Source organism: Bufo bufo, chromosome 7 (assembly GCF_905171765.1).
Source record: "Bufo bufo chromosome 7, aBufBuf1.1, whole genome shotgun sequence".
Classification (NCBI taxonomy): domain Eukaryota; kingdom Metazoa; phylum Chordata; class Amphibia; order Anura; family Bufonidae; genus Bufo; species Bufo bufo.
Genome location: NC_053395.1, coordinates 20,094,335 through 20,107,606, shown reverse-complemented (window position 1 = coordinate 20,107,606; position 13,272 = coordinate 20,094,335). Strand labels below are relative to the sequence as shown.

The following is a 13,272-nucleotide window of genomic DNA, read 5'->3' as shown; positions in this document are numbered from 1 at the left end:
GGAAGCAGCATCCCAGGAGATGGGGCCGACACGCGAGCGCTCTCCAGCCATTACCTTCATGTAATGTATCGGGTAATGGGATCCGGAAACAGTCAGCAGGTTTCTTAATGGTTTCTGTGAACTGGGATCATAATGTAATTTATGACATGTGGGCCCCGGGGCCCCATCTATCAGCCGCCATTCCTGATGCATATCAGGTTATTAGCGGCTGTAGTGTTGGGCATGGGTCTCTTCCGTATACAGGTCGGTAGGTGATGATCACGCGCCGCTGCGCAGGGAGAACAGGCGGGGGGCCGTGGCGCGGAATCGGAGGGGTCCTTGAGGTCGGAGCCCCTCTGATCACGGGGTCTATGAAGATCTATAGTCCCAGTTCATTTAGGATTAAGACGACAAGGGGGGGGGGGGGGGGGTCCAAATCTCAGATTCCACTGATTACTAAAAGTACTGCCTCATAGTATCTGTCTTCATACACCGACCTATAGTCCAAGGAAGGACACCCGGTCATGGCCGCCCTCGATCGGTGGGGTAGTGAAGGCTAGTCCCTCTGGTCCAATCTCACAGAGGAGCAAATTGCTGACAACGTTCCTGCCGTCTACGGTGGAAAGTAGTCAGGACACACAGGACGTTGCATAATATTAAGCAGGTGGTTTTAATGTTATGGCTGACCACGGATAATATAATGCCGCCATCATGACCCCCTCCTGATGGATCGGCGGCGGCCATCTCTGCACCTGAATCCATTAACCCCCCCCCCCCCCCCAGTCCTCCACGGATTTCACACTCAGGATCCACAGCCGAGACCCAGCGCTGCTCCAGCCATAAATCAATCGCTAAGAGGCGCATCTGTGCAGTCACACATCCCGCCGCCGGGGCCTGAACATTAGCGAGCGCGCACCTGCCGCGACCCAGAGCAGATGGGGACGGGCACGCGGCCAGAGCCGGCAGTCAGGAATACAATGCGAGACCCTGAATCTAAAATGGAAAAGTCACTGCCAGGCGATCCGTATTCATATCTACAGCATCATGCTCCTGTGCGGGGGAAGGGAAGCGACAACCAACGGTGCCGCAAATATGGCATTCAGATCTAGAGCAGTTGTCGGACGCAATCCCTTTCGCATGAGGTCACTTAATGGTTAATATTCAGCCATTTCTGGGTTATCCTGCTCTGCCAAAGTCGTAGATATGGGGCTGACAACCATTAGTATCCAATAAGGGTTGTCACCCAGCTTTCCGACATAAAACTCTACATTTGATAGGGACAGTTCTGTTCCCTCTTATTCCTCTCCCTGTCTTTACTGTGCTGCAGGAACCAGGAGGCTCAGGATGAATGGCAACTTTGGAAAGCTGGGCGACAACCACTACGGGATTAGCCATGAGGACTACAGTAGTTGTCAGTCTTCCCACCTAATGCACCAACATACATAGAGGCAGGTTTTGCCCTGGACCCTGGGAAAGTGTGGTTGATCAGCACTGTAGTCGGGGGGGGGGGGGGGGTCAGTCATGGACACCAAGTCTGCAAAATGTTTTTTCAGGGCAACCATAAAGAATGTGAAGTATTCCGCCGCCCTGGTGTTCATGTATGGGATTGCTCGGCCTTTTTATTTCTTGACTCACCCACTGCGGCCGGCAGGTTCCCCAGCAAGGCCTGCTTGTATTTGATGAGACTTTCGTCGTCTTTGTCCAGTTCCTGGATCTCCTGCAGAGATTTCTTCTCCGGGGCCTTATAGTTCAGGTCGGTTTCATCGTCTACATCATCTTCAACGGGTTTAATTCCATCTTTGTCAGCCATGATGTCTGGAAACGGAAGAGGAGAAACGGTAAATTACAAGGTGCAAAAGGGGCTCGATACAAATCCCCTGCATAGAGCTACTACCAGCGTCCACCACTAGAGGGAGCACAGTAGCTTACTGCTTTGAACTCCATAAAACAGAGACAGTCTGCAGTGAGCTCCCTCTAGTGGTGGCTGCAGGTAGAAGAATTTTATCATCATGTCAACGCAGGGGATTTGGAGCTCTGTATCAGGAAAACAAGAACCCCAGCCGCTATAAAGACGTATTATCAAATTAATCTGCACAGAGTTTCAGATCTACATTGACTTCACAGAGGTGAATTTATTTTAAGCAAATGCTTCGTTCCACACGCCGGACAAGTAATAAATCCCGCTCCCGATCAATACGCCATGTCTCCGATAAACACCGGGTAATTGCAGGTTAAAATCTATAGACGGGTAAGATTTAAAAAAATAAATAAATTTATGTTGATAGTAGCAGGAAAACAAATTAGAAAATAAGGGCACGGCCACTTAAAGGGGAGGTGTGCGTTAGAGAGGTAGGTGGCTGCTATGCAACAGCACAGTATTAGGATAATGCTACATGTAGGCAGAGGTAAGTAAGGGTAAGGCAGGAGGAGCGGGAAGGGAATAGAATGAGGGGAAAAAAGGAAGAAACAGAAGGAAAATAGGAGGATGAGACTGTACTAAGGTTCTACTGAAAAGGACTAAGTCTGCTTCAGTAGAACACCAGGGGGAGGAGTGTTTTCTTGCAATAATATGGATGTTAAAATGCAGGTGGCCTCCAATGTGTCCTGATACTTTCCTTCTATTTCTAGCCTCCACCTCTTACATCAGGAGTTGATCTTCTGCCCGGCAGCTGCAAGGAAACGACCCATGACCAGGTGACTCTGCTGCCCAATGTTAACCCCCACAAAGCTGTACAACAGGAAGTCCAGGAACAAAAGGGATACATGGAAGTTACAAGACTGGATTTATCTAGAAGGTTCATCCTATTTTAAAGGGACACTCCGCAGAAGACTGACCTACTGTGTTATACCTAGTGCAGGGAATGAGGGCGCGGGGAACGACACAGGGTTCAAAGCAGAGACAATCCCTGTGTCACGCTCGGCCCATGACCTGGACTAAGCAGGTTTGTCTTCATGGCCAATCCTCAGGACAGGTCATCGATATGGAAAAAAAAAAAAAATCGGCGGAGGTCCGACTCAGCTGTTCGAAGAGGTCACCGGTCTCTTCCTAGGCCAGTGACGTCACATTCATCGGTCATGTGGCCTAGGCACTGCTCAGTCCCATTAAAGTGAATGGGGATGAGCTGCAATATCAAGCATGGCCACCATCCAATGGATGGCGCTGTGGTAAACTGTTAAGAGACCGCAGCGCTCACCGGAGCACAGCTGATCGTCAGGGGTCCAACTCCTGAGGATAGGGCCTCAATATCAAATTCCCAGAAAACCCCTTTAAAGGGCAACCCTACTGAAATGTAAAAATATATATACTTCGTAGCACAATCCATTGTGACATATGAGGCCCCAGCCATCGCTTTCCTCTCCATTCACCTTCTAAGGCACAGATGAGATTACAATCCTACACTTGCGCCATCCTACTACTTTGGCATTCACGCACCAGTGGCAGTTTTCAGCCACATAAAACTTGTGCAACACGAAGTTGCCCCTCCCCCCAATGAATACGGATCAAAGCGGTCACATGACATTTCCACCTTCTTTCCTGGGAAAATTTGCATGCAGTGAAATGAGTAAAAGTTGCAAGACGGCGCATTTTTTTCTCCAATTGCATGGCCAAAGTCATACACCATCACTGAACATTCTGCATTTACAAAAGTTGGCTTGAACCAATGACTTGTGGCTCTTCAGCCCTTGCAATACTACAACTCCCAGCATGCCAACTGCTGGGAGTTGTAGTTTTGCAACAGCTGCAGAGCTACAGGTTGAAGACCGCCATCCACTACTACTACTCAGTTGACCTCTATGCTCTACCACGTGCGCCAATGAAGCAGGGTCAGATTGGTCACCGACTAAAAAAAGCTGGAGCTCCCCTTTAAATATAAAGAAAAAATTAAAATGCAGAGACAACGCGAGGGATCAAACGGTCTTACTGGAAAGTCGTAGCCGGCTGACACCGACAGTGCATACAACATGGCTGACTCCGACACCGGAAGAGGTGAAGGCGACATATTGCACCTCGCAGGCAGGCGCCATGTTTTTCTCCCTCCTGCAGGTGATAAACCAGCCAGGCAGTTCGCCAGTTCTGAAGATGGCGACGATAAAACGCACCTCCCAGGAAGCGATCTAGACGCGGGAACAAATGCACGATAAGATCGGACGCACGTGCCCGACGGCTGCACCGAACCGAAACCCAAATCATATTACCTTCCACCAAAGAGCTAATAACCCCAACATTCATACATTGTGCAGGGCAAGGGGGGGGGGGGGAATAAAAAGTTGGCCAAATCTGACAATTTAGCCAATGATTTTTTATGTATGGGGGTCTCCCGACCGTCTCATGGTTTTCACCATGCCCCCGGGAGAGGGATCAGGCAGTGGCCTCTTTCCCTCTGGGCCGAGGATGCACATTTAGGGTAGGGCACACATTGCGGCCCCCGTGTGAGGCCAGAACCTCGCCCATATACTGAAGCCAGTGACCAGAGGGGATTCAGTATCGGTCAATGAGTGTGACCTATGAAGATTATCCTGCAGAAGATTATTGCTGCAGTACCTGTTAGTGACAGGCAGAGGGCGCTTCCAACAAATATTCTAGGACACAATTTATAGACCTCAGATCATGTGACATAAAACTTAAAGGACTTGTCCCAAGATATAAACCCGTGCCCTATACAGTCCTAACAGGAGGGGTCCTATGTCCCTGAATGAACAGAGCAGCGGGACTGCCAGAGATAGCCTAGCGTTGCGCATGTCTTCTAGGAAATGAACAGAGCAGTGGGACTGCCAGAGATAGCCTAGCGTTGCGCATGTCTTCTAGGAAATGAACGACGCGGCAGGGAACATGCTTAACCATACTCTGTACCCCCATTCTCACGATCCCAGCAGTCACTTTTTCCCCCAGTGATCAGATACTTATCCCTTATCCTGTGGGCAGGGGATAAGATTACTATCCTGGGACAATCATAGTAAATGCTTGTATTCCCCACAAAATAAAATCTTTTCTTAGAACGATGCGTAGGGCGGTCTCTCTGTTATTCCTCCTAGAAATGTATGAACAAATGGACACTTGGATGTTGCCAGTTGGTGGGGGGGGGGGGGGGGGGGCGTGTCCCTGCACAGTGTCATGCTGTCCGACTGTGTAAGGACACGCCCCTTCAACAACCAGAATGACAAAGTCAATTTTTCCAATAGGAATAACAGAGGAAATATAAAGATTTACTAAAAACAGACATGTCAGGTGAGGAGACAGTAACAATGTTCTTGTTTTCGTAGACTGTGAACCGCATGGCGACATTTGCACGCTTTGAACTGTATTCCGGTAGCAGATCTGATATTTTATGGTGAGACTGATCATCGCTCTCCAGAGACCTGACTGACAAAGCCGACATTTAATATGACATCACCGGCTCTGGAGACGCACGGGGTGGAGGCCAGCTGATGTCTTCTAATAAAAAAGGTCAGAAATATGGTCACTATGGACTATTACTAATTTTTATTTTTATCAGGGACCAAACGACCCCCCCAGACAGATCTACCGCCCACCTCCGACTCCTGCCGGACCATGCACCGTCCAAAGAGAATGATAGAAATAATGATCCAAGGGTGGAGAAACTTCAAATATGTCAATTAACAAACATGAATAATAATAATAATAACAATAAAAAAAATATAAAATGTAATGTAAATATAATAAAATATAAATATATATTATAAAGATCTTAACTGAAAACTCTATAAGATATACCATCTAAAAAGGAAAGGTTACAAAATGCTATATAAAAGATCTAAAAAAAAAAAATTATATAAAAATCATAAAAAAAGTCCTTAAAAAAGGGAATAAAAAATAGAAATAAAAAAAGCAATACATACAATAAAAATGTGATAATTGGTCATAAAAAATGAAAATATGAGATAAAAAATTAACTAAATAAAAATAACAGTAAAATATAAGAATAATACAGCACAGCCATGAAATACAGTGTGAACAGGTTTGGATGTTCTGCTATAAATGCATGTCAAGATTAAAAATTAAAAAAAATTGATGAAAAATCAAAAAAAAAATCAAAACCAACTCACCTCTGTAGCAAACTGTCAACCACATAAGTTCCAAAAGCTGTCCTCCAAATTCACAGACGTCGACTCCCAACATTTCCCACTTGGTCCCAATCATAGTCCAAAAGCAAAAAAAAAAAATACTTCTGCGTCTATCTACAGAAAAACGCGTAATGGAAGGATGATGGGAGCAGTCTTCCCTTGGAGGAGAATGGGAGGTCTGGTGCGGTTTTTTTCTCTCCCTTTTTTTTTTTTTTTAAAGAGCCATCAAAGAAGACAAAGTGGAGAGATCCCCTTCACAAATCTTCCCTGGAAAAGGAATACCTGAGCAGGAGAAGACGTAATGGGAAAAAAAATGGGACTGTTGGCTGGAGCCGGTATTGATTTGCTGCCGCTCCCTCCCTGCTCGCACATCATACATCCAGAGCCTGTGCTCCCCCCCTCCCTGCTGCATGCACCGGCACAGCAATCCCAGCTCTATCAATTCCTGCAGCTGCAATGATCTCATCCTTGTCTTTGCAGCGCGCGCACCAGAATACAAACACCATCCCCGGCTGCGGCAGAGGGAGGCCCAGAGCCTGGCACAGCTGCGGAAAAAATATAAAAAAAAAAATAATAGAAGAAATCTCCAGGGTGTCTGCGCCAAATCAGCTGTGATTAGGTCAGAGCATTCAGCGCAGTAATCGCTACCAAAAAAAAAAATCATAATAGGATAGAAAAATACTAAAATAATAAGCCCATATAATTGTATCCACTGCAGTGATAATAAATTATAAATAAATAAAAATTAATAACAATGGTTTCTGACGTGATCTTAGATATAATTTTGCTCAAATAAAAACTACTTTTATATCCAAGAATCGCATCGGAAATTATTTTTAGGCCCTGTATAAAAATTAAAAAAAATAAAAGCAAAATGAATGGACAATCGTCATTACGATCATTCATCCCCCATTCAATTTGCATATTGTCAGCAGCACCTCCATATTTACCCAGGGCAATGAGCTTCTGACAAACGAAGATTTTGGGGCCATGGATGCGATCACCCCCTACAAACACGTTTGATCGGCGCACATTTACACGGGACAGTTATCGGTTTGTATGAGCGTTTCTTCCTAGTAATTGGCCCGATCCTTGACCCATTTTATAGGGCCCTTAAAGGGGTTGCCCGTGGCCACTTTCTCTCAATAAGAGCGCCACACCTTTCCGCAGGCCGTGTGTGATATTGCCGCTCAGCTTTATTCACTTTAATACAGTTGAGTTGCAATACCAGACACAACCCTTGGACAGGGGTGGCGCTGTTTTTTTTTTTTTTTTTTTTTTTTTAAGAAGGCGGCCATATTTTTCTAACCCCTCTAAAACAGAAGCCCACCGCTGTTGCGCAAAGCAACTAATCACAGCGTAGCTTTCAGTGTGCAACAGCGCTGCAGGAAATGAAAGCTGCGCGGTGATTGGTCGGTATGGGCAACAAATACCGATTCATGCACAACCTGAGGGGGAGGGGGGGGCAGGAACCCTTGTGTCATAGTCATGGTCCGGCCCCCCCCCCCCCCCCCCCAGGCCCTGAACTAAGCTAACACCGTTCCTTTCACGTATTCAAAATGGTGGCCATCGGAGGACCCGAAATGTTAGTACATTACATGTGCAGCCCATTCATTTAAAAAGAAACTGTGCAATACTTTACGTCTCCTGTAGGGAATCTTCACATTCACTGACAGCAAGCAGAGATCTTGAAAACATAAGAAATTTGCATAACAATGATGCGTTTTGCGTCTTGCCTTTAAAGCAGCAGTCGGGGATCATTACCTGGGGCCGACCACTGCGCATTTGCCCCACAGTTTGACCGAGTCTACGTTATTTCCAGTGGAACGTCCCTTTAAATAATCTTCTGCTCCCAATTCGCTCGGCCCGGGGGTCACATTTGTGCCGTTCGCAGGGAACGTGCATATTAACTCCAGGTTATTTGTCAGCGCGCGGAGTCGCGCGCCGGCCTGCTGCTCGAATTACCCGACCGAAGCCTGGAATGATCACATTAAGCTCCAGTTTGTCGGAGGGGCACAAGTGATTTTCTAGGTCAGTAACATTCTAGGTACGGAGGCCTCGACAAAGAGGCAGCAAAGGGGTTAATTTATAAAAGCTGCGTCATCTGAACACATGTGTAATATTACCGAACACCCCTCTGGGAGAGATCGCCCACTGACTACATGAAGGGTTGTCAGAGGGAGGCCGGGCATGAAGCCAGAACGAGGAGATGAGAAGATCTGTCCCGGGAGACCCCATAGATGCTGCTTACAGATCACCTCTCACCATATGTTTAACCATTTCACTGCCATTAGGGGGCACCGTGGCCAGGAAGGGGGGGGGGTGCTTGTCTGCACAATGGTCAGGTAGGTGGTACATGTCACATCCACATGGCGCCAGGACTCAAGGTTTCCAGCAGAACATTGACCAGAGCCTCACACTGCCTCCGCCAAATTGTCTTTCTAGTGTATACTGGTGCCATCTCTTCTCCAGGTAAGTGACGCACACGCACCCGGCCGTCCACATGATGTAACATGATCATCAGACCAGGCCGCCTTCTTCCCATAGTGCACCTGGTGGCACCTCTTCTCCAGGTAAGTGACGCACACGCACCCGGCCGTCCACATGATGTAACATGATTCATCAGACCAGGCCGCCTTCTTCCCATAGTGCACCTGGTGGCACCTCTTCCTTGGGTAAGTGACTCACACCCCCCACCAGCCGTCCACTTGATGTAGTGCGATTCCTCAGACCAGGCCACCTTCTTCCCATAGTGCATGATCTGGGGCCATCTCTTCTCCAGGTAAGTGACACACGCACCCGGCCTTCCACATGATTTAATGAGATTCATTAGACAAGGCCGCCTTCTTCCCATAGTGCACTTGGTGCCACCTCTTCCCCAGGTAAGTGACACACGCACCCGGACTTCCACATGATGTAACATGATTCTTCAGACCAGGTCGCCTTCTTCCCATAGTGCACTTGGTGCCACCTCTTCCCTAGGTAAGTGGCACCCAAGCACCCGGCCGCCCAGATGATGTAATGTGATTCATCAGACCAGGCAGTCTTTTTCCATTGCCCCGTGGTCCAGCTCTGATGCTTACGTGACCACTGTAGACACGTCCAGCATTGGCTCTCTCAAATGTGGTATTACATGGAGCCCATTCCAAAGACTCCGTAATACAAAGGCAGAATCAAGTCCTCCACTGATCATGCAATATGGCCAATCTAGTGCTGCCGAAGCTTTAGGGGGCCACAACCCTTCATCTTGGAAGTGAACCATTAATTTATGACTGTCTCTTCCATCATGGTTCAGAATGCGGCACACATTTGAGATTTCTGTCCAACATGGAGGAGCTTTGTTGCTACATCTGGCCATCCAACAGCCGTCCAGAGCAGCTAAATATTAAGACCTGTCTGGTGCTTGGTACAAACGATCTGATCAAGGACAGGAGGGATTTATAGAAACATAGAATATACTTGATAAGGACATCATATGAAGAGGCCAAAATAAGAAAAAAAAAATGCAAAAAAAACCCCAGAAGAATCCTAAAAACATATCCACAATCAGTAGATAACGAAACATAAAATCTCAAGACTATGAAGCCATCACCTTAGGGTAAGTAACAAGCGTCAAGTTAAGTAGGTCAGCAAACACAGGATCAAATTACCTGGCGTCACAAGACATTCACGAGGGATTTTGGCCCTCAAGAAACTTATGTTTTCAGAAGAAGGTTTCATCTCCTTCTTTTAGGACTGAAAATCCAACCCATGTGGACCAAAAAGTCATCATTACATATCATCTTCTGACCAAATTTACTGACATACAGAATGGTCTGATCTCTACAAATCAAGCTGTAGTATTTGAGAAGGTCTTTAAAGAACCCACCACATTTCATCCCATGGCTTTCCATATAAGTTTACTTCTACATTTTGAACTTGAATGAATGTTGTGAACCAAGAGGCCTAATGTCTATGGGCACCAGCAGGTAGGTCCCTCAAGGTGGAGATGTCCTCTAATCATCTACAAATCCCATCTCAACGCAGCCAAAGTACTTACCACAATACCAAACTTGTAGAGCAAAGCTGATGCCTTCTGTATGGTGGAGACTCTCCAGTCTGATTGTTTGGATAGGATGAATAGATAACTGTGGACACCAATTCTCTGAACTTTATGAAAGTTTTAGGACCATCCAAACCTTGCAGTGTTGAGCCGGCACAGAAGGTCCATTCTCCCCTCCACCAAAATCCAAAAATAATGAGTTCCCAAGTTCTCGTCTTTATAGTTCGAGACACCCCATCTTCCAGATTACATTGCCAGATACTTCATCTACCATTAGGTTGACATTGACCCTATTGAGAATCCCCCCAGAATGACATTACGAGATTTCCCGACACCTTTCTTCTCAATTTTAAAATGGGAACAGCAGAGGAAAAGTTGTTTCCAAGGTCACATAACTGTAGCAGAGACCCGTAAAATCTGTAAATAGCCCCTGTGAGCCATGTGGACCACCTGGAGGACCAACCTTAAATGGTGGTTCCAGGAACATTGAGAGCCACCATTACTCCAGGCTTTTCTAAATACTACTTATGAGCTCCCATTTCACATGACACCAAAGACACCACAATCAATGGTATCCATGGACAGGTCAAGCATTTCTGATGCCATTGCTACAGCGTCAAAGATTCATGGTGACCAAGCCTTCAAGTTGCCACCTTTAAAACCAGTCCATAAGAAGGACTGGGAAGAATGGGCATTGCATAAGGAAACAGGGTTGTCGGAGATTAGAAAAACATGGCTGCTTTCTTCCAGCAACAGCGCCACTCTTGACCATAGGCTGTGTGTTGTATGAACAGTGCTCAGCTGCAATACTCCACACATCCAATGGACATGGGGGGCGCTGTTGCTGGAATAAAGTAGCCATGTTTTACTAATTTCGGACAACCTCTTAAAAGGAGGGCAGTTTTTGTTAAAAATTACATGTCACGTGAGGTAACTGGCTCATTCTCGGGTAAGTGGAGCGTGGGGGTCGCGGTACATCCTTTCTGTATCACGGCTCCCATTAATTGTGATGATTCATGATTCATTTCTCCGCTCAGAATGATTTATGTTCTTAAAACATGTAAATCTCTCATCTGGACTCCAGCGCTCAGTTAGCAGATGCCGCAGAGAGCTGCCAAGCGGAGGCATCACTCATGAGCTGGGCAGCAGCTGTCTGCGCCGACCAACGTCACATTATTTGTATACACGGCGAGCGATTTTCACATAATTAACCAAACAATTAAAATATAACAACTCATTTTCTAAAAATAAGGGATATCACTGCCGGGATAGGCTGCTGAGATGTAGGAGATACTGTACCTATCCCAATCACCAAGCTAGAATTATTTAAAAAACAAAAACAAAAAAACACACACTATGCAAGCCAGGCTTAGGCTACTTTCGCACTAGCGTTTTTGCCGGATCCGGCAGGGTCCAACAAAAACGCTTCCGTTACTGATAATACAAACGTCTGCATCCGGTTGTATTATCTTTAACATAGCCAAGACGGATCCGTCATGAACTCCATTGAAAGTCAACGGGGGACGGATCCGTTTTCTATTGTGACAGATTGTGTCAGAGAAAACGAATCCGTCCCCATTGACTTGCCGTCTTGCTCCGCATCCCAGGACGGAAAGCAAACTTCAACATGTTGCGGTTTTCTCTCCGGTATGGGAACGTAACTAAAACGGGAACGGAATGCATTTTGGTGCGTTTTTGTCCGGTCTTGAGCCCCTATGACGGATCTCAATAACGGAAAACTAAAACGCTAGTCTGAAAGTAGCCTTATTCTCTAGTAGGGTTATCCGTAAAATGATTATATTCTGGCTTCCAGTAGCCACCACTAGGGGGAGCTCAGGACCATACTGCATATAAATGTATTGCCCCGCCTAGCGGTGGTTGAACACTATACTGGAGCTCTATTTTGGTGCATAGCTATAAGTATAAGGCCTTAAAGAGCACTTGTAGGCAGGATCAACCCAATTAAACCAGGAATACTACCTAGCAGAACTGATCCTGCTGATTAAAATTATACCCGTCTTGTCAAAATCGGTTGTGGATTTCCCAAGAAAAATTATATATATTTTTTAATGGAAATAAGAGCTTCTGTGCACAGAGGGGTGGGGCCTGACCACTCAGTGCCCCTCAGCTTTCCAATACTGGCCCCGCCCCTCAGCGCACTGAAGCTCTCATTTGCATAAAACTAAAAGTCTTCTTTTCTCCCGAACCCTGCAACCGATTTTCACAAGACTGGTATCATTTTAATCAGCAGGATCAGTTCTGCTAGGCAGTATTCCTAGTTTAAAGGGGTTGATCCTGCCTACAAGTGCTCTTTAAGGCATCATACTTACAGCTATGCACCAAAATAGAGCACCTGTATATACTTCAACCACCACTAGGGGGAGCAATACATTCATATGCAGTATGGTCCTGAGCTTCCTGGAAGCCAGAATGTAAATATATCATTTCTTTAATGTCAGAATTCTGGTGGGGAAAAAAAATAAAAGTAATTGTCATTTTTTGTGATTTTACAAAAATGTGGTGCAAATAATGTCAAAACTGGCTTTAAAAAATCCCCTCGTGATAAATCAGACCCAGGATCTTGTAGTCTTTTCAATATAAGCGACCCTATAATATACATTTGTAGGAAATAAGGATTTCCCCATGCTAATCTTGGGAACGTCGCAGTTTTCTGCTCGGCTGGCACTATCCCTTTTCGGAGGGGGCACGTCCATACTTTATTGGCTTGCTAAGGGTGTTGATTGTTTGGGTCGGGGTGGGGGGGATGGGATTAGCTGAGCAGTCATCGGATTTCGGGTTTATTGTTCCAGAGCTCATGAGAGTCATTAGCTCCATCCTGGCACGGCCGCTAATTTAAATAAAGATGTCCGCTTGACAACGCACCAAGAATTCCAATCTCTCTCCAGTTGGGGAGTGACAATAATAAACAGCGCCTTTTTATATATTTTTTCAAGAAGGGGAGGCCGTTAAAAAAAAAAAAAAAATAGATGCATGCTATTGTTCCCATGCATAATTAAAGTTAATTTAATCTCATCTATAATTAGCCAAGCAAGGGTGAGGCGTCACAATCTACCCTCCGGAGATCACACTCCACGCTGGCATCTGATTAAATAAGATGATAAGATGCGCGAATCGCCTTGGGGTCCAATTTATGTGAAGTGGATGGT

The 13,272-nt window shown here is 46.0% G+C and overlaps 1 protein-coding gene across 2 annotated transcripts in view; it reads right to left on the bottom strand.

Moving 5' to 3' along the window:
- Window positions 1-13,272, bottom strand: part of LOC121008140 (rho GDP-dissociation inhibitor 2-like) — a 41,631-nt gene that overhangs the window by 14,300 nt on the left and 14,059 nt on the right. Inside the window, exons 1-2 of one of the 2 annotated variants that reach the window (XM_040440501.1) lie at window positions 6,046-6,154; window positions 1,615-1,794 (exon numbers count right to left, since the gene is read on the bottom strand). In XM_040440501.1, coding sequence (XP_040296435.1) covers window positions 1,615-1,794; window positions 6,046-6,139 — 274 coding nt within the window. In that variant the 5' untranslated portion in view covers window positions 6,140-6,154. Of the gene's footprint in view, window positions 1-1,614; window positions 1,795-6,045; window positions 6,155-13,272 lie in introns of those variants that run through there. The other variant, XM_040440502.1, reaches the window with a different exon arrangement.